This window comes from Alosa pseudoharengus, unplaced genomic scaffold (assembly GCF_046254945.1).
Source record: "Alosa pseudoharengus isolate Yale_2024_CS ecotype anadromous, Long Island Sound unplaced genomic scaffold, YU_APseudo_1.1 YU_APseudo_1.1_scf_16, whole genome shotgun sequence".
Lineage (NCBI taxonomy): Eukaryota > Metazoa > Chordata > Actinopteri > Clupeiformes > Clupeidae > Alosa > Alosa pseudoharengus.
In genome coordinates, this window is record NW_027468630.1 from 18,043,393 (window position 1) to 18,066,584 (window position 23,192).

Here is a 23,192-nt window from a genome sequence, read left to right on the forward strand (position 1 = left end):
CTCCTCCAAAAAAACCTGAAGTTGTTTCAGCCCCAGTAGTGAATCATGCTTTCTGTAGTTATTATCTTTTCTATTATGAGAAGCTTGCCTCAGAATGTTCGGAGTTCAAATCCTCTCTTCATAAAATGCGTCCCCTCAGCAGCCTTCACCCCAAGCGCAGGCTGTGATTTAAAGTCCACGCTGGGTGTATTCTTATCCGCGAGACACAGCCCTGTGGGAGGATGGGGGCCGACGCAAGCATCATTTCTCGCACATAGACTGTGCACATGGACATTCAAAGTCATAAATGTCTTGTTATCATATAATTTGTGATAAGTGATAATCAAGGAAATTCATTCTTACAGGTGTTTGGGGAACATTCCTCTCCTAGAGGAGTTGTGGTGATATTTTAGTCCACTACATCAGATTTCTTCCTGTAACTGTGCTTTGTATTTATACCAACTGTCATGGCACTGCTGGGAAGCACGTCCTGAAATCAGATTCTGAATAAATATTGAATCGAACTTCAAAGGAGGCATCAGTATGATCTACGGGGTGCCAAGCTCCTGCTGCCAAGGCTCCAGACAAGAGGCCCATGACTGACTCAACACATTGACACAAGACTTACTCGGAAAGGAGGGGACCGCTCAGGAAGTTGAGCGCCACTTAACACGGGAAGTTAACGTTAATCCACCACATCTCTGACTCACAGTCATAAGCCTATCACTACTAAGGATCAACCTGGCAGGGCCATGATAAGATATGATACAGTAATCACCATGCCAGGATTCTGACTGGACAGTCATAGCTCACTGGGGAGATATTAAAAACAGGCTCTTGTGTTCCGCTATGAGGCAACGCTGTCAGAGGCCAAAATGTATTTCAGTGGTGGCCACTCCAGACATTTCTTCCCTACAATGGCTAGTTTAGAGGAGAGCGATTGTAGGAGATGGACACAGTGTATATGAACTGAACGAGGGATGACAAATGACAGAGGAAGACAAGAGTGCGTTTCCAGAGCTTTCATTACACAGCTCCGTTCTGTTTCTGTGTCTGCAGCAGGAAAATGTCAGCTCTCAACATGTTGACTCAAACAAGCCTGGGCTGAGAGAGGAGTTTATGTTTGAATGGGGCCCCTTTTCAGAAGAGCAGCCCTTTATGAAACCCTGATGATTTCACCCGATCCCTCCCTCGTGAAAACATAAAAACCATGGATTAAGACGGTTTAACGTACTACCAAATACATGGATTTGGATCAAATAAACAAATTTATTGGATTCAGTCTGTTACTTTTTCTCGCTAGACAGCATCATGTTTTAACAGGCTAGCCTCTCCTTCTCCCTCTCCCTCTCCCTAGGTGAATGAGGGTCTGTGGCTGATCACTCACCTGTCGGGGATCTCCTGGGCCTCCTTACCCACTCCTGTTCTGGGTGCGGCCTTGGTGCTCTTGTTGGCAGTCATCTTCACCTGACCGCCCACTTACCTGGCGAACAGATAGAACAACAGATAAGACAAACAGACATCTACTGACTTAATGCCTCTAAAATCATACTGCTGTGTGTGTGTGTGTGTGTGTGTGTGTGTGTGTGTGTGTGTATGCGTAGAGGGGAATAGATCACAATGTGCTTCATAGCTGAGAATTTCAAAATACACACAACTGGAGGAATTTGAGTCTGTTCACAGTCATAACGTGTATGGGTTATGGAATATCTGGAAATGTAGGCTAGGCTTTTTCCTGCAAGAAATGTATTTATGTTTGAACTACAAATACTATGAGTTCATTACAATCCAACTGATGCCAATGTCTGCTGACATCCAAAATATGTCCTCAATGAAATGTGACCTAAATGAAGTCCAAATAAAAGGCCAAAATATATTTCACTGTAGTGGCATTAAGATTAGTTGGAGAATTCTGGCCAATTTCCCAAGATCAATCACTGTTGAAAAAGCACACTCATGCACTGACGCGATGTCCAGAAAACAAGATGAATTCCAGTGGTTACCAGAGAAACAGAGGAAATATTTTTGATCATTCAGCAAGGCTGCACAGAGATTTGCAATCATTAGTTGAAACACGGCTTTCAACATTTCATGGTCACTTCATGGCTTCACTGAGCCAAAACATTTAATACATCTCAAACCATAAGATCCAAGTCATTAATGAGGGCACAAAGCTGGCTCACAAATGGACTCAAATAAGAAAAAAAGGATCAAAGTTCTGGTGTGTCAAACACTGAATAGGGTGAGATAATGAGAGAGAGAGAGAAAGAAAGAAAGAAAAGAATAAAAGACAGAATAAGAAAGTGATGTTGGAGGCGGAGAGAGATAACAGCGAGTGACTGGTATGGAAGGTGTAGTTTTCTTTTGTCAGTCTGTTTAAAAGGAATCAGCAAAGATTTACAGTTAGGCTCAATCTTTTGGCTTGTTAAAAAATGATTATTTTCCCTATACATTTATGCAATTTGGAGGGCTACAAAAGCAACTACTTTTATTACAGCCATTCGTTTTACAAGCTCCACAGGAGAGTTGAGGTTTCGGTGCTTATGCCCTCCAGTACAGCAAGTTTCTGCTGTCTGCTTTGCTCAGGCATGGCCCAAAAATATAACACCAATTACACACACTTATCTACACAAAACCACATTTTGCTGAGTTGTGCAACTTGCTCTGTTTGCTTCAAGCTCATATTTCCACATTTAGTGTCTGATGGTGTTTTCTAAATCAAGTCAAATTGATTTTTCCTTTGATCCTGACAATCAATCTCTCTACGCCATGGACTGCAGGCCAATCCGTAGCAGTCATATGGGAGCATACTGCCTTTGACAGGAACATGCACTCCTCTGCTGGAAGCACATTCACAAACATGGCCCAGGCTCCCACAGACTCTATGCCAAGCACTAGGCCATTTCCTCCCTTCAAACCAGAGGGCAAACTCATCTGTGAACAGAGGTGGGAAACCAGCAACACAAAATAACAGCTGCCTCCCCACCTCCCCGGCTCCTCTTTAAAGAGCTCTTCGTTTTACGGTGCGGTCAGTGTGAGATCTGATGGAACTGGAGCTAAAGGAGGGGGGGTGTGGGGTGTTGGGGGGTGGCAGGATGAGCTGGGTGTGGGGTGTTTGGGGGTGGCAGGATGAGCTGGGTATGGGGTGTTGGGGGGTGGCAGGGTCAGCTGGGGGTGGCCAGTGGCGCTTATTTACAGCAAGATGTTGTATGAAGTAGCAGGGTGAGCAGCGGCGGCACAGCCGTGCAGGAGGCCGAGCTGTGATCTGTGTGCTGTGTGCTGTGTGCAGGCTGAGGGATGAGGGGAGAGACAGCATTCCTCCTGTCAGCCATTTCCTGCCTCGGAGGACTGCGGAGGACATGCATCTTCATTTCCAGCTGACGTGGGAGCACATGACCCGCTCAACAGCAGTGCCACTGCAGACCTCTGGGACCAGGCGCACTGGGTCTCAGACCTCCCCCAGTCTCTCCTGCTTTTGAACCCTCTCTCTTTCTCTCATTCTCTCCTTTTAAACTCTCTCTTTCTCCCAGTTTCTCCTTCTTCTCAACTCTCTCTTTCTCCCAGTCCCTTGTTCTTTTACGTTCTTTTGACTCTTTCATTCTCCCTCTTCCTCTCAATTAAATGCTCTTGAACATGAACATAGACAACTATGTGATTGGCATCATTAACTCGTCACTAAAAAGCCAACAGGGAAAACAATACCAAAGTAATTGATAGAGACAGAGACAGAGAACTCCAACCGATATATGAGAGAGAATGACAAATAATGCTGAAGCTGAAGATATCTTTTTTTATTCTCTGACAACTGGTGCTTATGAATAGATGAAACATGTGAGAGAGCTGTGTTTTTCCCAACGCAGCCCAATATTTTCACTGAGCTGTTGAGGGACGCACAGCTGTGAAAATACTGTTCACCAACCTTGAAAAGATATTAGACCATTAAATCATTTCTACCACAACGTTTGGCAGGCACATACAGAGTGCATTTAGAAACCTATAACAAGATTGTGGAGGTACTGTTTTACCAAAACATTACAGACACAATGATTCTCCAGTTTGGCTCTACGTGATCTTTGCAGTTTCACTATGACATAAAATGAGAAATCACTGCAATACTGGCGGTGATGACAGGGGCAAGATTTAAACTGAAAACAAACTTTTCAATAGTGTGGACTTTGACCATTGCAAAACATTGACCATTAGGACCACCAGACCAAACACCCATATGTTAGATATACAGTATGTACTGTACCACTAAACATGACCATTCACTTTCTATGTGGGAAATATCTGTCTACTGTATCCTGTGTGAGTGAAGTCATGAGACACGTGAGAAAATGGAAATGTGTTTCAACACTGCCAGTTGGGCAACAGAAGCAGGTTAAAACTTGTGAACAGAATCTAGAGGAACCTGCTGCTGACACCAACAATGCAACTACCTGTTCTTAATGGTTCGGAGACACACAGTGTGTGTGTGTGTGTGTGTGTGTGTGTGTTTTCTGTTGCCACCTGAGCACGCTCAGTGCAAATGCATGACAGCCGCCCGGACGCCTGCCAAGCTCCTCCAACACCCAAGTGTGTGGGAACTAGGGAGAGCAACAGCTCGCCGATGACCCTCTGCCACGGCAAGAGTCTCCCTCGCAACCGCAAGGCCAAGGGTGGGAGCGGGAGACCTCGGGATAGAACCTTGCATTTCACATGCAGCCAATGTATTTCCATTAAGTCTTTTAAGAGTTTGAGCCCTCAAAACAACCCCTGTCCTGTTCTTATGTAGAATTACATTCTCAGTAGCTCCCAAAGGGCACATCACCCTGTGGTTAATGTTTGAACTGGCAAGGCATTTCACAAAACACCTGAGTTAGCAGCACTATTCAAAGTGTAAGTGTTGAGAAACATGGAATAGTCATACCTTCACGGTATTTACATCTAGTTGAAGCATAATACAAAGAGGCACTTTATACACTAGGAGTTTATTATAGTGTTATAAATAGCTCCATAAGGAAGTTTAAGGGAAACTGCTTAAACCCATACAATAGCAGACATTTGTAGGAATACAGAGAGCTAATCTTGTATTTCAACCAGATTAGGATCTACAACAGGAAGAGCCAGAGCTGCACCCATTTATACAGAAAACATCAGCATGAGTAAAATGGACCATCAAATAACAACAGCTAAGTCAAACCTGTATAACAGACAGAAACTACAGAAATTTTATATCGGAGATGATACCTCTGATACCATTTTTAAGTGCTGGTCCTAGACCTTGTTTATACAACTTGTAAACAACTGATTGCCATCCTCTCTCTAGGATGTCTGTGTGGTGTGTTTGTGACCCTTCTACTGACTTCTGTCCACTTCCCAAAACACATAACAGCCATGTAATCAGTAATCATCACGAGCATAGCACCGCCTACCACACAAGAGTAATTACGCAGGCGAGTAATCTATGCCTCTATAATGAGTACTATCACCAAAGTAAAAACTTACCGTGAGTTTTCCATATTGTGACCCTCAAAAACAACAACATAAACTCTCCTGTGGTCAATGCTCCTCAAGAAAGCTAAATGACATGTAGGTCAATGCACATGTCACTGTTTTGAACATCAAGGCTGGCGCCAGGCATTTCATTGGTCGGTGTGAAATTCAATCAAATACTTGCAGTGTACATGACTGAGCTAAAAATAGTGTGTGTGTGTGTGTGTGTGTGTGTGTGTGTGCGATGCTGTCAAAAAGCAGAGGGACTGAGGATAGGAGCCCTTTGTGCCTGTCGTCCTTGAGCAAGCAGTGGTTAAAAAGTAAGCCCTTTATCAGCCAGTCAAACACCCGCTATCACAGTGAGTCCTCCGTGTGCGCGACACTCTGTGGAATGCACACGGGTCATCGGCCTTGTCAGCCGTGACGTTCAAAGCGGCCCACGGACCAGCAGACCACGAGACAGGAATGCACTAATATTTGTGCTGCCAATCAAATAGCAGAGTCAACACATACAGAAGACGTCTGAAAGGCAGTGGACGGACACTGGTGAGGAGCCACAAAGGAACCAGTGATGGAACGAACATGAATGTGCCATCCCAACAGCGCTGGACATCACTGGACGGAGTCAGTGATCGTATACAGGACAGCAGTTCCCTTTTACTAACTTCTTTAATGTTTCTATCTCTAGCATCAACATGACTGGATGGGTGGGTGATCGTATAAAAGACACCAGAAGTCCCCTTCTGCTAACTTCTTTAATGTTTCTATCTCTAGCATTTCCTTGCTATCTTTAGCGCTTCTTTTACACTTTTAGTGGACGAGACAGACTCAAAGAGGGAGTTCCAAAAATAGACAATGAGGACCTAATAGTGTTTTCCTGTCTGCTTCACCTCTCTACCTCTGGCAAAAAAATGTCATCCACTTTCTGCTGAGACACTTCCTCCAAGGCTTTAAAAACTCCATGGAGTCTACTCACAGCCTGTAGATACAGACAATGTGAGACAGAGTCAGAGAGAGTCTGAGAGAAACAAAGAATGAAAAAAGAGAGAGAAAGAAAAAGAGAGAGATCTGCACAATCTCAACTGTTTTCAAACATCATAACCTCAGAGTGAATGAACAGAGCCATGTATTCACAAGGGACCATTTACACTTTTTAAGAGACATTTTGTCGTCCACTTTTTTCCTCTCTTCTGTTCCATGTGGAACATAGCTGGAGAGCAAGCTTGCAAAGCCAGACAGGTCCGACATGAGCTTGCGTCAATGCAAGCTCATGCACAAAATATGGATGAGAAGGAAGAGCCATACCAGAGCTTTTCCATCCCCTTGACCAAACCCCCTTCCCCCATCCTAATTACATATGGTCCTCATAAAAGTTTCACTTCACAACACACACACTGGACATATGGTGTGTGTACACATTGCCTGTCGTCATTGTCCAAGGATGTCATGTTTAGATTGAGGGGATAGAACATGCAGGGGAATGTCTCAGTTAACCTGAAAGATTTCTCAGAGGTTTGGACGTCCACCTGGACTCACCATCTGCTCCTAATTACCGGCTCATTGAAAATTCTGTGCTCACACAATGCCCAGCTACGCACGAGCGGTCCAGTTTCATTCCGACACACAAGTGACAAAAGGCCTGTCATTTTTGTTCCTCTGACCCCTACAGCTGAAAGCCAAGTCTCTGGGGACTGGCTGTGTGTGTCTCTGTGGTGTGTGGCGTGATTCTTTCTTCAGTGAGAGGCGGAGGTGAAGTGTTGCCCTGCTGAGTCCCCAAGCGCATGTTCAATGGAGCACACACACACGCGTGCGCACATACCGGTATACACACATACACACACACACACACACATACACACACACATACACACACACATACACACACACACACACACACACATAGAGAGAGAGAGAGAGAGAGAGACGCACACACACACACACGCACACACACATAGAGAGAGAGAGACGCACACACACACACACACACACACACACACACACACACACACACACACACACACACACACACACACACACACACACACACACACACACACGCACGCACGCACACACATACATACAAAAAAACACACACAGACACACACACACTCATACTCACACACACCTCATTTTTCACACAATGCTTAGCCTAGGCTGGCCGTGGCAGCTTAGAACAGCTGCACACTAACTCGATGCCCACCATATCCGAGAGCTGTTAAGATGACTAGGCCTGCCGGCTGGAAGCAATAGGCTGCGTTCCCTCTCATTCCACCTCTTAGTCTCTGGACCATTTACAGTTGCCATTTCTTTGTTGGAATTATAATAAATAACATCATCCTGATATAAATGGTAAGAGGATGGGTTCTGATAGAGTGTGATTTACATAAGCACAGCTGGTGTAGGCACCTCCTTCTGTGCTCAGCATTCCAAAGTCTCACAGGGATAGGACATATATCTTTCCACTGAGCTTCTGCAGCAATTTTTCTTTTATTGCATTATATGCAGCGCTTCAGGCCTCATGCACAGATGGAATCTTTTACATGTGATATGTGACTCCAATCAAGATAGATAGTTAAAGGTGCTCTAAGTGATGTTACGCGGTTTCTGAACTGAACTGAAACATTTTTTGTCACATACAGCAAACATCACCTCACCAACCGCTAGCTGCCTGTGCTCTGAATACACTGTGGACAGACCAGACTCCAAAAACGGCAACAAAAACATCCTGGTCCACCCTGGACCATGAAACATAACAAACTGTTCCAGCCAATCACCGAAGAAATGCGCGTTCAGGAGTTTCAATTGCACTGAAGGGAGGGACGAGCTAGCTCACTATTTTGTTTGAACGTCAACAGAATTGATGTTACCCAGCATCGCTTAGGCACCTTTAAGATGAAGGATGAATAAAGAGACTATAGGACAGGAAACTAGGCTTCTAGGCATGCTAAGACTCTTCAAGGTGTGTCTTGATATGCCAGCAACAGAACACACTGAAAAGTGGTTTGCCCTGCAAAGTGCCCCTTATTATGTGACAGTGACACACAAAGAATGCCATGCATCAACCCATATGAATGCAGTCAACACCGCCTTCAGAAGTACACAGAGGGTTGTAAGTATTTTCACTGTTTGCTATACATCAATCATGAGCCTATCCGCTGCACAATGATGGAGAGTGTTGGTATCAACAATAGTCTCATCCATCACAAAGAGAAAAGGGAGCAGATATCTATCCACCACAACAATGTCACTGCCTAAACTCATCCATTTCAAATCAGCAACCAATACAGGAGTGTCAGTCACAATGCATGTTTGTCATCTGGGGAACAAATGGAGAGACTGGCCCAAGAGTAGACGTTGTTGTCGTCTGGCGAGGGCAATGATAAACAGACAGGAAGTGACTAGCTGTCTGGCTGACCACAGTCCAGATTGTCACTCTGGAAAATCTGTGGGTTGAGAAACAGCTTGAGTTTCTTTCTAAGCAACCACAAACTGCAACATATTTTTGTCAGCCTCTGTAAAATATGCACGGAATCCAGTGGAAAGGACACAAAAAGGAACAGGAGACACTGGAGGACAATGTGGCGCACTGGTCAGGTCCATGAAAACTGTCTTAAACAAGGAAATAGGAAGGATCTCAGCCATAAATACCTCCAGTGCTGTTTGACTATCTTTACTTCCAGCAGGGGTAACATACCACCACCACCCAAAACATTGATGCTACTAACAAGATCAGAAATTAAAAGAAGTATGCCAAATGCCCCAAGGTGACAGCAACTTGCATAGTGACTAACTGACTGAATGACATTTTGGGACAAGTGTGATGCAATGGTTGAAAGCCATGCTTGAATCCTGACCTCCTGATAAAGTTATATCAAAGTAGACGCACAGAGGGGTAGACCACAGGGGAGCCAAAACTTAAAATAAAAGAAGTCTTGCTATGCAATGCTATATGAGATGCATGACTGGAAAGATTCTGAACTAAAACATAGCAGTTCAGTGACATCCCAGCCTTCCTTATTACGCAAGAATTAGCCTGAAAACAGAAAGCCTGCCTTCCCATGCTTTGAGCTGACAATCCAAGCCAATGAGAAGGAGACGTCATTGTTAGATCAGTACAATGGACAGTCTGTTCGGAAAGTTCAAGAAAAATCTTGCAGCTGCTTCGTCTTCTTATGAATTAATAGACAACACTTTTATACGTACCCACGCGGAAATGCCATTAATCATTATTCAGATATCTAGAGGTTTTGGCTAGTTCATTGGTAAACTCAACAACCTCACTATAATGGTGGCTTCAAGTTATTTCACTTATACTCTAAACGAAATTTCGCGCCGTTAATCGAGACATGTTATTTGACACAGTGATTGTCATCCACCCTGTTTAAGTTTCTAAGAATAAAAAAGCCTTTCGTGCTCTGTAATTTACTTTAATAGTACTCATTCTCATGTCTGCGGTATATGAAATAGTTGTTCTGTGAACGGTACATTTGTGTATGTTCTTTCAAACCATGTCGTTTTCATTTCGTTGGATGTAGCCTATGTAGGCTATCGGTTTCAATCCATTTATTTGATAGTGAGCATGCACTAATCAGCGGACTGTATACGTTTTTATACATTTGTTTTGATTTTCACAACTTGACAAGAGAGGTGAATGACCAAATATGGCCCCTTACACTAAATGTAATACTTTGTGCCGCTTTCCAAAGTTGCTAAGCTTATTCAAACGCAACATCTTTCCAAACAGTTTCGAGTGTTATTTGGAGCGCCAAGATATACATGCTGCAAGTTTCTTTGCAACAATGTTACAACACCAGTTACAACGCAAAGACGCGATTTACATGACAGGCGTGTTAACGTTACCTCAAGGAAGCCTCTGGTTATCCAAGCCATTTTCATGTTGAGGTGTCTCTCTAAAAAAGATCCTGTTAAGACATCATTCTCAAAACACACAACATTGCCGGTGATACCTGGACTTCTTCCCTAAAATTCAACTCAAGTCCTCTCAAGCAAACGGAGTCCTCCCTTGCCGAGAGGGCTGGCAAGCAGAAGGCTGGGCTAGTAACCAAGGATATGGGATGTTTTGCCCCCCACTCTTGCATTCAAGTTTTCTCACTCCCACATTATGGAGGTCTGCAGTACCACAAACGCATGGTTCAATAGGCCTACTTATAAGTGCTGTATGATGTTGGTAATGATTTCATTGTATTGTTATCCGCATTCCAACCTGGTTCCATACTTCCTTCCTTTAAAAACATTAAAAACAATACAGTTAATCTAATGGACTAGATGTAAGGACAGGGTAATTTTCAAGCATGGTATCTTAAGCAAGACTTGTGAACACATCTTAAGAGTGGAGAAAGTCAAATGCGCAAGAGTTTAGAAAATTTAAATTAGAGGATGTACGACTAATCCTGTATTGGTCCATCATTGGACCACAAATCAAAAGTAGCCTACTTTGGTCTGTTTTAACAGGACATAACTAAAATAAAAGAACTGTGGATAATGTTTTTGTAACCTACATTATGAGTTTGAGAAAACAAAGAAAACGCCTCTGGGAACTATAATTAGGTTTGCTGACATGGCCTCTGTTGGACATCCATGCTTGCAGTGAGGCTCACAGACAATGCTAAAACACCCTGATCCACTGTCTCTCCTGTGTGCTTATGAAGTTTTAGGTTTCTCAGCAACAGAGAACAAGCATAACACATTGCTAACAGCTGGCTTGGCCAGGGGGCTATGCCTCACGTAGTCAGAGCATGAGTCAGGCCTTTAGACAATTGTATTTAATGACAAATACATGCTGTAGCAATCCAACCAGAGGGACACTGTGAGTTAGTTGTTTTCCTTCTTGGGTCTGCAAAATGATTCAGCAGATAGTACGTCTGAGTCACTCACACAGTCAAGTCTGTATCACTGGGAGCAAAAATGGATTAGCTTTGGCCACTTTGCATTGCAGAGTGTAAAAATTAAAGCATTGCCTGTGGTATAAATATATCCCACTTTGGCCCAGCGAGAGACAAGAGTCCTCCTGACAATGTTTTGCAGCTGTGTCCCATAGTGGTTTATGATTAAGTTTCAACAAGTTTGGTGAAGGCAACAAACAATTATAACAAATCACACACTAAACTGACCATGGTGGACACAAGGCATTGTGCTCAGCACAAAAACAGTTGTTTGCCACAGGTAATACTGTTTTATGACTCTGTATTCTATCTGTGTTCTATCTGAAGTGTTAATATGATATATGAGACCAGCCACCTTAAACGAGTGGATCATCAGAGCATGTTCTCCATGACCCCCACCACACACACACACACTGTCTCTCTCTCTATCTCTCTCTCACACACTCCCTCTCTCTCTCTCTCACACACACACACACACTAACACACAGACACACACACACTACAACTCACAGTTATCTGTCTTGGGAATGCAAACCACTTGGCCAATGCACTGTTCCAGAATAACTCATAATCTTCAACTTCTAAGGATAAGGCTGATCCTCAAACAACCATTTCAATTAGCACTGAACTTACTGTGATTATGACAGCCTGACCTTACAATGTGCTTTGTGGGGTAAACTACAGGACTCAATGTACACTAACTCCCATCCAAACATATCAGACTGACAATTAAAGAGTATGTTTCCACCATTATATTTTTGGGAGATTTTGGATTTTGGGTAATTCAGGGGAGGCATAGTGATTTTCAGCAAACATAATTTTATTAACATTTTTAACCAAAGGACTGCATGGCCTGATCTCATTGCCTGTAGGGTCCCAGATACCCAGGGCCTGAAGAAGATCGCATCGGCTCAAAACTTTGCTTTTTTTTCCTTTTAATTAAACTCTGAGAGCTACTCTGGTGTGCAGGCATTCTCTTTTGTTTTTACCCAGGATTTCACAGACATCTGAAAGTGCCTATGGTGTGTTTACATATCTACTGTCTGTGCGTCCTGCCTGTGTCTGTGTTAAAATAACCTCATACGGTGTTATATTTCAATACATGCTCCTATGAGCCCTGGGAACACATCAGTGAAATGCGGATTCATGTGCACAGACTAAACATCACTTCAGGGAGAGTATGCCTACTACCAGGAACATCACAACCCCAAAATATGTGGTGGTTTTAAGTGTGGGGTATGTAGGAGTGAACCAGATGTCAAAGAGCACCAACTGAGTCAAAGCATAATGACTTTTTGTTGGTGAGGTTTTGTTGACAACGCAGACAAAAATATGCAACCTCAGCACCACAGAAATTATTATCCACCTTTTTTCTGTTGACTTTGGAGGCAATCTGCTCCAAATGGGACTGTTCTTGTATACTTGTTGCATCCAGTAAACAAGAGAAATGACTGACCTTGTTTTTGAGCTGCACTGTATTCAATTCAACTGCAAACATACAGTCACATTATTAAGACTATTTTGGTTTCGACCCATGAAACCTACAGCAAACTCACTTTGGACACTACAGGTATCACTACTGGGTTTTGAAGCCTGTGCATTAATGGTCACAGGATAAAGGTCACAAAGTTCATTGGAAGCATGTGTTCTCTAATTATTAAAGAGAATAATGCTATGAATAATTAGACCTTGGGCCCTAATTGAAAGGGCGGGAAAAGTCTATCAACAAGTAAAGTTCTAGTGCATGAACTACAGCTAGGGGTGGATTGCCCTAATGTGGGACATTTTTTTGCTTTTCGGACTTCTGTAGTAGGCTATATTAGGCTACAATGTGAGGACAACATATTAAATCCACATCCAATTTTGATGACAGGACCCTACAGCTTTGGCTTTTTGCCATAGTTTCACTGACATTCATTACTTTGGGAAAGAGCCACACCCACCAGAGCTAAGGCGTCCCACATTAGGCAGTGTCCCACATCAGGACAATTCAGTATATATTTTGATTTGTGGGAGAATTGGATGGAGGTCTTACCCATGGTGTTAAATTAGCAAAGTGATTTTGCCTTATTAAATTAGTTCTAGTTCGATTTAAGACTTTTCCTTTGCCCATAATTCACATTGTCATTCGCAGCTGGTCATTTGAAGACATACAGTACATACTAATGATGCAATTCTGTCTCTTCCCAGTGATTAATTGTTTCAGACCCTGAAAATGAAAGCAAATGGATCCAAAAGATTATATATGAGGCAAGATACACAGAGTACAAAGGAACATTTAAGGAACATATTTCGCAACATGTTGACAGAAAACAGTTCAGAAAGGCAACATGTCCATGATTAAATGTGAGCGCTCTTTTAACCGTCTCATAATTATGAACTACATTATGGATAACATTTACAGCTCAGAGAGATCATGACAAAACAATGAAGCAAACACACAGCTTACTTTTTGTTTTATTTTTGTAATAAATATCATCAGTTGCCCTGAAGACATTCATTGAAGATTTACTGTTGTGTATTACATAGGCATCCTGTTAGCAGATTTAGACGAAAGTCACAATACCTCTCTACATCCTTCTTACATGTACAACACTTATCTGTGGGGACGCCATATCGGCCCCTTTGATTTGTTTTTATTTGATTTATTCTCTGCCCCTGTGCTGTGCTGTGCTGTGCTGTGCTGGGGGCAGCATGGAATATGACAGCCCTCTGACACATGTTCTCAGTAACTGCTGCATTTTCAATATGGAAGATTAATGACGCCACCGTGTTGGAATATTGCCGTGTAACTCAACCTGAGCATGTTTTAATGTAACCTATTCTACCTGACTGTACTATGGAGGTGGGGGACTGTACTATAGAACATTATTTACCCTTTATTCAATTAGCACACACCCAAATGAGCACTATCAACAGCATGTTCACGGCAATGTTCTGACATTTATTAGAGATTTAGACTGCTCTAAATTCAGAAATCAGGCCAAGCTGTTTTGTTCAGAACAATAGAGGCCATTTGCTTTGAACCCTCACATCTCTTCTAACATTCAGTTTAACTTACTTACATTCAGTTTAAAAGCATTGTAATAGTATATATACTCTTTTGATCCCGTGAGGGAAATTTGGTCTCTGCATTTATCCCAATCCGTGAATTAGTGAAACATAGACAGCACACAGTGTACACACAGTGAGGTGAAGCACACACTAATCCCGGCGCAGTGAGCTGCCTGCATCAACAGCGGCGCTCGGGGAGCAGTGAGGGGTTTGCTCAAGGGCACTTCAGCCGTGCCTACTGGTCGGGGTTCGAACCAGCAACCCTCCGGTTACAGGTCCGAAATGCTAACCAGTAGGCCACGGCTGCCCTTAAATATAGACCCTCTCTGTTCAGGCAACTAAGGCTGGGGAGTATTACAACATTACAATAGCTGAAAGTGATACTTACAAGTGGCATATTTGCAATTAGCCATCTATCAAGCTCAGTGATACCAGAAGAGCCTCAAAACACAACATCCCTCCCAAGCACAGACATTTTAACCACAACCCAACCACAAAATATTTATGGGCAAATGCTTCCAGGAGACAACAATATATTTTCAGTAGTTCAACGTTAAGAAGCCTAATGATGGGGACAGGCCACAGAGTGAACAGTGCTGAACGCAAAAAAATATGTTTTTTTTTTAGGCGAGACATCATGATTCATTCCCCTGAAATTATAAAGAATGAGACAGCTGGACATTATTCACACTCTGAATACATCTTCATATATCCCCATCTCAAGATTGAAGTTGATGGGGGGATATTATTCACCCTCAATACACTAATGAGCCTGTGCCTTTAATCTGAAATATCCTCTGCAATCTGTATCATGATACATAATAGTGCTGTCACTTCTGCCTGGTTAAGAAGTCGGCATCTATGTTAGACGTTATGCTCATACTGTCAGAATTGTTAGTGTTTAATGAAGCATTGCATTGTTTGGAGAAGGCTGCACCATAACAGTTGGATATGGCATAGCATTTCATGGGACAATTTATGAGACAGACACAAACCAATAAAAACACTTGCAGCAATAAGCAGCAACATCAATCCTTTGAAGCAACGAGACAGATTAGTTACGTCTGTTAATAGACTTCACATCTGTTGGCTCTGCTATGTGAGTGGGATGTAGGACCTAGCTCTGTATTAAAGTTACATCATGAGCGCATGTGATTTCCAGATTAAGCTTCAATGGAAGCTTAATACCAGCAATACCATCAAGAAAAGACCATCACAGAAGAACTTCACCACAATGTGTAAAAAGATTCAAATTATGATATAACAAGTTCCCCTAAAATCATGATTTAGCGAGACAGTTTACACAAAGTCAAACAGGTATGCAATAGGTGTGCGATGAGGCTTTACTAAGCCATTCGTCTGTTTCACAGTAAAACAGACAGAATCAAGGCTCTCTACATCCCATTCTGTAAGTAGCCTAACTATAATATCAGCATGACTTAATGCACCATAGACCTTGAGTTTCATAGAGGGAGGGAGAGAAAGAGAGATTTTATCTCATAGTTGGTCTAATTGTTTCCCTTACTGCGACCCTGAGGCACTGTTGGGCAAACTCTCCTCCTCTTGGATCAAGAAGAGACAAAGAGATAGGAGAGGAGTCTTCTAACCAAGTCTAATGCAATTATATGGTGCAGTGTATTTTCTGTCCATTTCTGTCGCATAGAATAAATGGTGTGAAACTAACATGATATTCATATAGAATGATAATGAAAACAAGGGGTCAGGGTCACTAATTTGAGCAATTAAGGCCAGTTTAGGAGTTTAATCCTTGAGACAATATAAGGCTAAAGGGCGCCCCCGCGTATCCACTGATTGTAAGCGCAAGAGTTCATCAACTACAACGAGCTGTTTGCTTCGCAGCACAATCAAGTTTTCACTTCACTCATAATTGTGCCTTTTCCAGAATAGTGAAAAACAACTATAAGCCAGCGTGACACAAGTTTAAGGTATGTTTTCTTTCCTAACGCATCATGCTTCACAATGACATAGTTCTCTTATCAGCTGTTCCAGATGTAAACGAAATAATCTAAAAACAAAGTAAACGAAATCAGATTAATGTGGAGTATCCTGCCTTTGGGCAATGTGCCACGTCAAGGCAAAGTAGGTTTATTTTGACATCGCGTCTGACAGAGCTGCCTATATCTGCAAGAAACCTTGGAAAGTTAATTTAAGCGTGACTCGTACAAAAGATAGTGAGGGTGGTGATGAGAGAGGTCTGTCTTACCTTTGCTTTCTGGCGCTTTTTCTTCTTTTGTTAATGCTAGTTTAAAAATCCATATTGTCACAAGTCTTTCCTCCGGAGTCTGCCGGAGTTGTGTATGGACTGAACCAGATACAAGCAATCCCGATAAATGTCCCTAAAAAAAGAAAAAGAGCTGGAACAGGAAACGATGACGGTCGTTATTGAGAGGGCTTACATTCTGTGCACTGCCCTGCGTATGCTCTTCATCAAGATAACATTTTGTCATTTCTGTTGATAGGATATCATTGTTACAAACGCTTATTTTATGCCGCTGTCAATTGAGGTATAGGTGTCACAAAGTTATATATTGCACTGTTTATTGTGGAATGATTCAGACTTTCTCAATAACGTCCTAGAGTTTGTTACTCATTACATAACCTCCACAAAGCTCCTTACCAAAGAAATACAAAAACCTCAGGTGTAAACTACTCACCAGCTCAAGGAAAATAGATAGTGCTGTCTTTCTGAAAATTATTAAGTTTTGAATGTGTCTGTGTACAGCACTCCCTCTGGTGGATTGACACACATTTGATTTGAAAGATAAAAAAAAGCCTGCATGGGGTCAGATTTCATAATAGCTGAGAAATTAAGAAGTCTGAACACTATTTGGGCTGCATGGTGCAAAGTGCACTAAGAAATAACCTAGTTACCAGTCTACTCTGCACCGTCGCACACAAATCCCATTTAGAGACAAGCCGCAAAAACAATGACCAATCAGGCAAACGTGTACAGGAAATTCAAGGGTTTTATATATTTTAGAAAGCTTTACATCAAACCAGAACACAAAACTTCAACTCTCATTTGACAGTTTCTATACACATCGTTTCTCCATCTCTCCTTATGTTCCAGCAGTGCTACATCAACAACGTTCCTACCTGATTAGTCGTACATCATTCATTTCAATTCAAAGACAATTTATTATGCAAGAGAATGTAGGTCATCATCACAGATGTATTACAAATGTGCTTGATCTAAATGAGCATGAGGCAGAGATTTGCAACACAACACACCAGGATCAAAATGTAATTCTCAAGGCAGTGATGTAAAAAAGAATCCGATTCCAGTCAGTTAAACGTTAAATAAGACATCTTGATTGGAGACAACTCATGGCTACATGTCAAGTAAACAATCAACTATGGATTTATGCAGTAGTATAAATGGAACATCGCCACAACCGAGTAGAGATTTAAACAGAAGAGGGAGGGAGATGCATTAGGGGAGAGAAGAATTAGAACAGAGATGAATTAGAAGTTTCAATGACGGCAAGTTCCAAGTTGGAAAACATGAATATTAATCTGTACACTGAGGATTTAAGTCATCTTTAACACTATACATTTTCATTATCACCTTCTCAAGATTCCAGGTTTTTGGGGGATCTTATTCCAGTTAAATGTCAAATTCCAGGTATGTTTCCAAAAGCTATTTTCAATGCCATATTTTTTACATAAATGTTTTTAAATGAACTCAGATTGATCATATTGTTGGCACTTTTTCAATGATGCTTTTTGGTGTGGCTAAAATGCATTCAGGTCAAACATTTTTCAATACAGAAAGAGGAGTATCATGGTGTGTCATGCATTACAATAGGTTACATTACATCACTGCATTTTGAACTGTTCATAGTCATATTCTATGGTGAGCTCAACTAAAAGCCTGATGAATGAAGTTCATATGAATGAGCTTCAACACACACACACACACACACACACACACACACACTCACTCACACACACGCACGCACACACTCACACTCTCTCTCACACACACACACACACACACACACAAACACACCAGATCACTTCCACAGACCTACGTCAATGAGATTGTTAACACAAAGAGACAGTGCCCCAGGAGCAGCTGTGTGGAACACTATGGAATGATGGACCAGAGGAGATAGTGCTGTTCAGGGGAATGCATGAACGGGCCAGTTCCAGTCACAGTGATCTCACTGCCACAGGTCTAACAGGGGAGTGAGTGTGTGTGTGTGTGTGTGTGTGTGTGTGTGTGTGTGTGTGTGTGTGTGTGTGTGTGTGTGTGTGTAGGAGAGGGGCAGACGGGGGGAGAGGGCCGAGGAGGCGGAGTGAGATTAGCTGAGGACGACGTGGCGGTCGAAGACGGACTTGCGCTGCTCTTGCACCTGCCTCCTCCAGCGCTGCTGAGCATGCTCCACCTTATTCAGCATGTTGGGACGCAGGCGCGAGCGTGACAGCACATCGTGCGCGTTAGCGAACGGCTGCTGGTCCTGGAACACACAGAGTGGGGAAGGACAGCACACATTGGAATCAGAGCTGCAGTAATAATAGGACAGTCAGTTCAAGTCCACGCAACAGGGTTGACCCAAAGTGCTTTACAAACCATTAAAATGACAGTAAAATAACACAATACAAAGTGCCTACATTTTAATCAGAGCAGCAAGAATCCTAGGAATGGGTACACTATGTGTAACTGCAACCAAGAGAATGGAATCATTGAAGCAACTAATTGTGTAAATACATTTTTCATTAAAATAACTCCCTACTATGGGCTTTCTTGAGTGTTTTTCACTATATTGTAATGTCATAGCCATAAGACAGACTATTCAACCATTCTTTTAAATCGAGTGTACAGAATACATATCTTTCTACAAACAACTTTTTACAATATTCCTACAGATCCTACACACAGAACTGACTCTTCACTAACGAAGAAAAAAAACAATTGATCATTTTGATCAATTTTGTTCAGTTGGTGATGTGGACAGTGATGTGATGCGACAGTGCTGAACATATGACATTGTTGCATCAGCCCTCCCATCCCTCCCATCTCTGACATATCTTTGGATGATGGAGCGAACCGGAAACCAGAGATAATTTTGCACGACACATACCCCAACATCATCTTCATTCTGTATCAGCTGAGAATGGCCAAAGAGTCTCCTCTTCAAAATGGGCTCCAGGAGGGTCAGGTAAACCATGTATAACAACAACAGGCCCAAGATGGACAGGTACACAATAATCGTCCCCTGAAACAAAACGGTCCATCATCTGTATTAGGTATGTTGCAATTGTGATTGTACAGCCAGATAAATCAGCTAGCTGATGTTCATACAAAAGAGATGAGCAATTACAGTTACGCTAAAATTGGACATCTTCAACGTAGGCCAGGGGATCTAAAAGCCATATTAATATTAACAGCAACTGTGACATTAAATCAATTAAGCAGTTTTATTTATTACTGACTTAGCTTGCCAACACCTAGACACATATTTTTCATTACTTTGTAATTTAGTCCTTTCACTCCCAATGTGAGTATCCTCAATGACTTACTTTGATAGTTCCAGAACTTCTCTCTTCATACTTGCATTCACATCGCAGACAGTAAGCCTCCACATCCTTTCCTTCCACTGGCATCGGTTCCACAACATGAAGACAGTTGCTTGGCAAAAAAGAAAGATACCAATTTTAACATTTGAATGAAATGTTAGTATCTTAACATATTAAGCATGACAATCTAGATAGAATCTCAGATGGGGGTGGGGGGGGGGGACTTACCAGTCCTTTAGGGACACATTTTGGTTGTAAATCTGCCCCTGTATGTCTTTGTAAGGGGGACAGATGCACTTGCATCTAATGTCTTCTGAATTCTGTTGCAAACAGAAGCAAAATCTCAAGTAAGAAAATATCCCATAAGGTCATTGTTTCAAGTCAACCTAATGCTATGGTAAACAGAATTTTGAAACCACACAGAAGTAGCCTGGTATTTTCACTAGGCCTTCTGGTTTTCAGTTTTGTAAGCTGGCATGGTCTGGTTTCATGTTTAACCTTCTATCACTGTTCCGGTCAAAAATGACCTATTTACACATTCCCTGTACCATACATATGGCATTTTTCATCAGATTGCTTCAAGACCTTATGACATCCTTCACAAAAGGCATTTGAACACATAACATTCATTGTGACTATTTTCTTTGAATTTGAGTAATTTATTCAACTTCAAAACATTTTTTTTTGTTTACGGTCAAAAATGACCACCATAGGAAATTAATGGGAAAGAGTATAATTTTCATCCAGGATATCCTTACACACACTCCTACAACTTACCATCAATGTTCCCACACAACTTTCATGCGCACACACACAGAAGCACACACAAACAGACACACATACACACACATGTACATCCACTCACACACACACAGTTCATGTTGTCATGTTGCCACTTGTGCGTGTGAACCACCAATGTTCGCACACACATATGCACACACACACCCACACACACAAACACCCACTCACACACAGTTCATGTTGCCACTTGTGCATGTGAACCACGAATGCACGCGCACACAGTCACACACACACACGTTGTTAGTTCATGTTGTCATGTTGCCACCCAGGTTAAGAGTCTGGGTGTCATCCTAGATAGCACTTTGTCATTCCAGTCCCACATCAATAACATCACTCGGTCGGCATATTTCCATCTACGTAATATCTCTCGCTTGCACCCATCTCTCTCCCCCAACAGTGCTGGAATTGGAACTGGTCACCTCCCGCCTAGACTATTGCAACTCTCTCCTCTATGGTTTACCTGACAAATCCATCCATAAACTACAACTGGTCCAAAACTCTGCTGCCCGCATCATTACCAGAACCCCCTCTATCAGTCACATAACACCTGTCCTGCAGCAACTTCATTGGCTCCCCTTCAAATACCGCATCATTTACAAGATCCTCCTCCTTACATTTAAAGCTATTAACAATCTTGCTCCTCAGTATCTTACTGAGCTTCTCCATATCAAGACACCCATCCGTTCTCTCAGATCTTCTTCCTCCATCCAGCTCATCCTCCCAACTGCTCGTCTGGTTACCATAGAGCTTTCAGTCACTCAGCCCCCCACCTCTGGAACTCTCTGCCCCACTACATTCAACACTCCACGTCCATAACCACTTTCAAATCTCACCTAAAAACTCATCTTTTCAGACAGGCCTACTCTCTTTAATTTTTTTTTTCTTTCTCTTTCTCTCTTTCGCTCTTTTTTATTAATAGTATTACCATGTTATTTTAATGCTTGTTTTCTCTGGTTGCTTGTTTAATGGATTGAATGTTTTATTGTTGATTTTTGACCACATGAAGTCACAAAAAAGAGAATATTATTGCTGCCACTTGTGTTCTCTAAATCACTTTCTTCTTATAAAAACTCTCGATTTTTGAACATTCTGAGAGTTTAGTTGAAACTGTGTGGTTAATGATTAATCAAGAAAACTTATAAACTGAAACAATACCTTACAAATCAAACGGGGATCGAACCACATTTGTGCAGCCTGGGCTACCAAAAATACCCTCACTAACCACTACTCCATCATGGTTATTGCTGAAGAAAAGTCTACACTGTTAATTGAACGCGCGGGCACGCCTGCCGACACGGGTGAAATGCACCGAACGTTCACTTAAACTTTGGTCACATGACATAGGGATTTTGAACGATGTTTCGAAGCAGTGGTCACATGACATGGCTGTTTTGAACCACGTTTCGAAGCAGTGTTTCGAAACACTTGTGCTTCGATATGTGCCATACTTCGAAGCCTCGACACTGATTCGAGACGTCGGTTTTGAAAGTCACACCCCTACACAACAGTGACATTTCATGTCTTCTCTGTAGACTGACCCACCCTGTCTGTTCGACCTTATCTGCTCATTGATACTAGGACACGTAACGTGCATTAAATACATATCTAAATAAAAGGACGGTAGCATTTGTTCATAAACCACAAGAGGATCATACACGTATTGTTTTGTAAAAGGTCTGTTTGGGTGCGCTATGGTGACTGATCATTTGACGTAGAAGTCAACTTGTCAAACCTTGTTGGAAACAAGACAGGCCTAATTACGAAACAGACAAATCGACCACACGGATTGGGATACATATGCGAATATAACGTAAGGCATTTGATTACAAAAGGAAAGCCAAATAGCAGCTTGCTAACAGCAAAAGTACGGTTGGTGAGCTACTGGATTGCTAACGTTAAATGCCTAACTAGCTAGTGCTAGCCATCAAGCTAGACACAATTACAGAACCGGTTGCATAACTGCACCATCGACAGAGAATGGTTTGCCAGGATGTTGTTTTACCCGTGTTTTGTTAAAATGGTTGCTGACCTAAAGCACAGATAAATATACGTGTTTGTTCACTTACCTTTGCGTCGACCGTCTGTGTTGATATTACCACGAAGACAAAACATAAGAGCGGAACTACTTGTGAGGAAACTCTAATGCCAGTATGATACATCTTTCTCGATTAAAAGTACAGAACCTGATCAGAGCTCAAACTGATTCGGCAGTAACCGACAATAATTATGAAGGACAACAAAATCATACAGAAATGTAAGAGGGAAGCCAGTCATACAAGATATCTCTGTGGCAGCAGAGTCAGCTGATCATTTTCAAGTGCGCGCTGCAAATTCGTCCCCAGCACACACGGTTGTTGTGGAACCATTCATGGATTTTAGAGACTGCATTTTCAATGTAGGCCTAATTCAAAGTATTTTTGTTCAGTTTTTCATGAT

At 42.1% G+C, this 23,192-nt stretch overlaps 2 protein-coding genes across 3 annotated transcripts in view; both read right to left on the reverse strand.

Annotated features, from left to right (window-relative positions):
- The window catches only part of dennd2b (DENN domain containing 2B), a 50,506-nt gene extending 33,769 nt beyond the window's left edge, over window positions 1-16,737 (reverse strand). The window contains exons 1-2 of one of the 2 annotated variants that reach the window (XM_076287309.1): window positions 16,636-16,737; window positions 1,367-1,462 (exon numbers count right to left, since the gene is read on the reverse strand). In XM_076287309.1, coding sequence (XP_076143424.1) covers window positions 1,367-1,440 — 74 coding nt within the window. In that variant the 5' untranslated portion in view covers window positions 1,441-1,462; window positions 16,636-16,737. Of the gene's footprint in view, window positions 1-1,366; window positions 1,463-10,314; window positions 10,492-16,635 lie in introns of those variants that run through there. The other variant, XM_076287308.1, reaches the window with a different exon arrangement.
- Window positions 16,738-17,380: 643 nt separating this feature from the next.
- tmem9b (TMEM9 domain family, member B) lies at window positions 17,381-23,063 on the reverse strand. Its single transcript, XM_076287311.1, has 5 exons — window positions 22,823-23,063; window positions 20,184-20,275; window positions 19,959-20,067; window positions 19,520-19,654; window positions 17,381-18,895 (listed from the first exon to the last, which is right to left on the reverse strand). Exons 1-5 carry the CDS (start codon window positions 22,913-22,915, stop codon window positions 18,740-18,742), a joined length of 585 nt encoding a protein of 194 aa, XP_076143426.1. The 5' UTR covers window positions 22,916-23,063; the 3' UTR covers window positions 17,381-18,739.
- Between the last annotated feature and the right edge of the window lie 129 nt (window positions 23,064-23,192).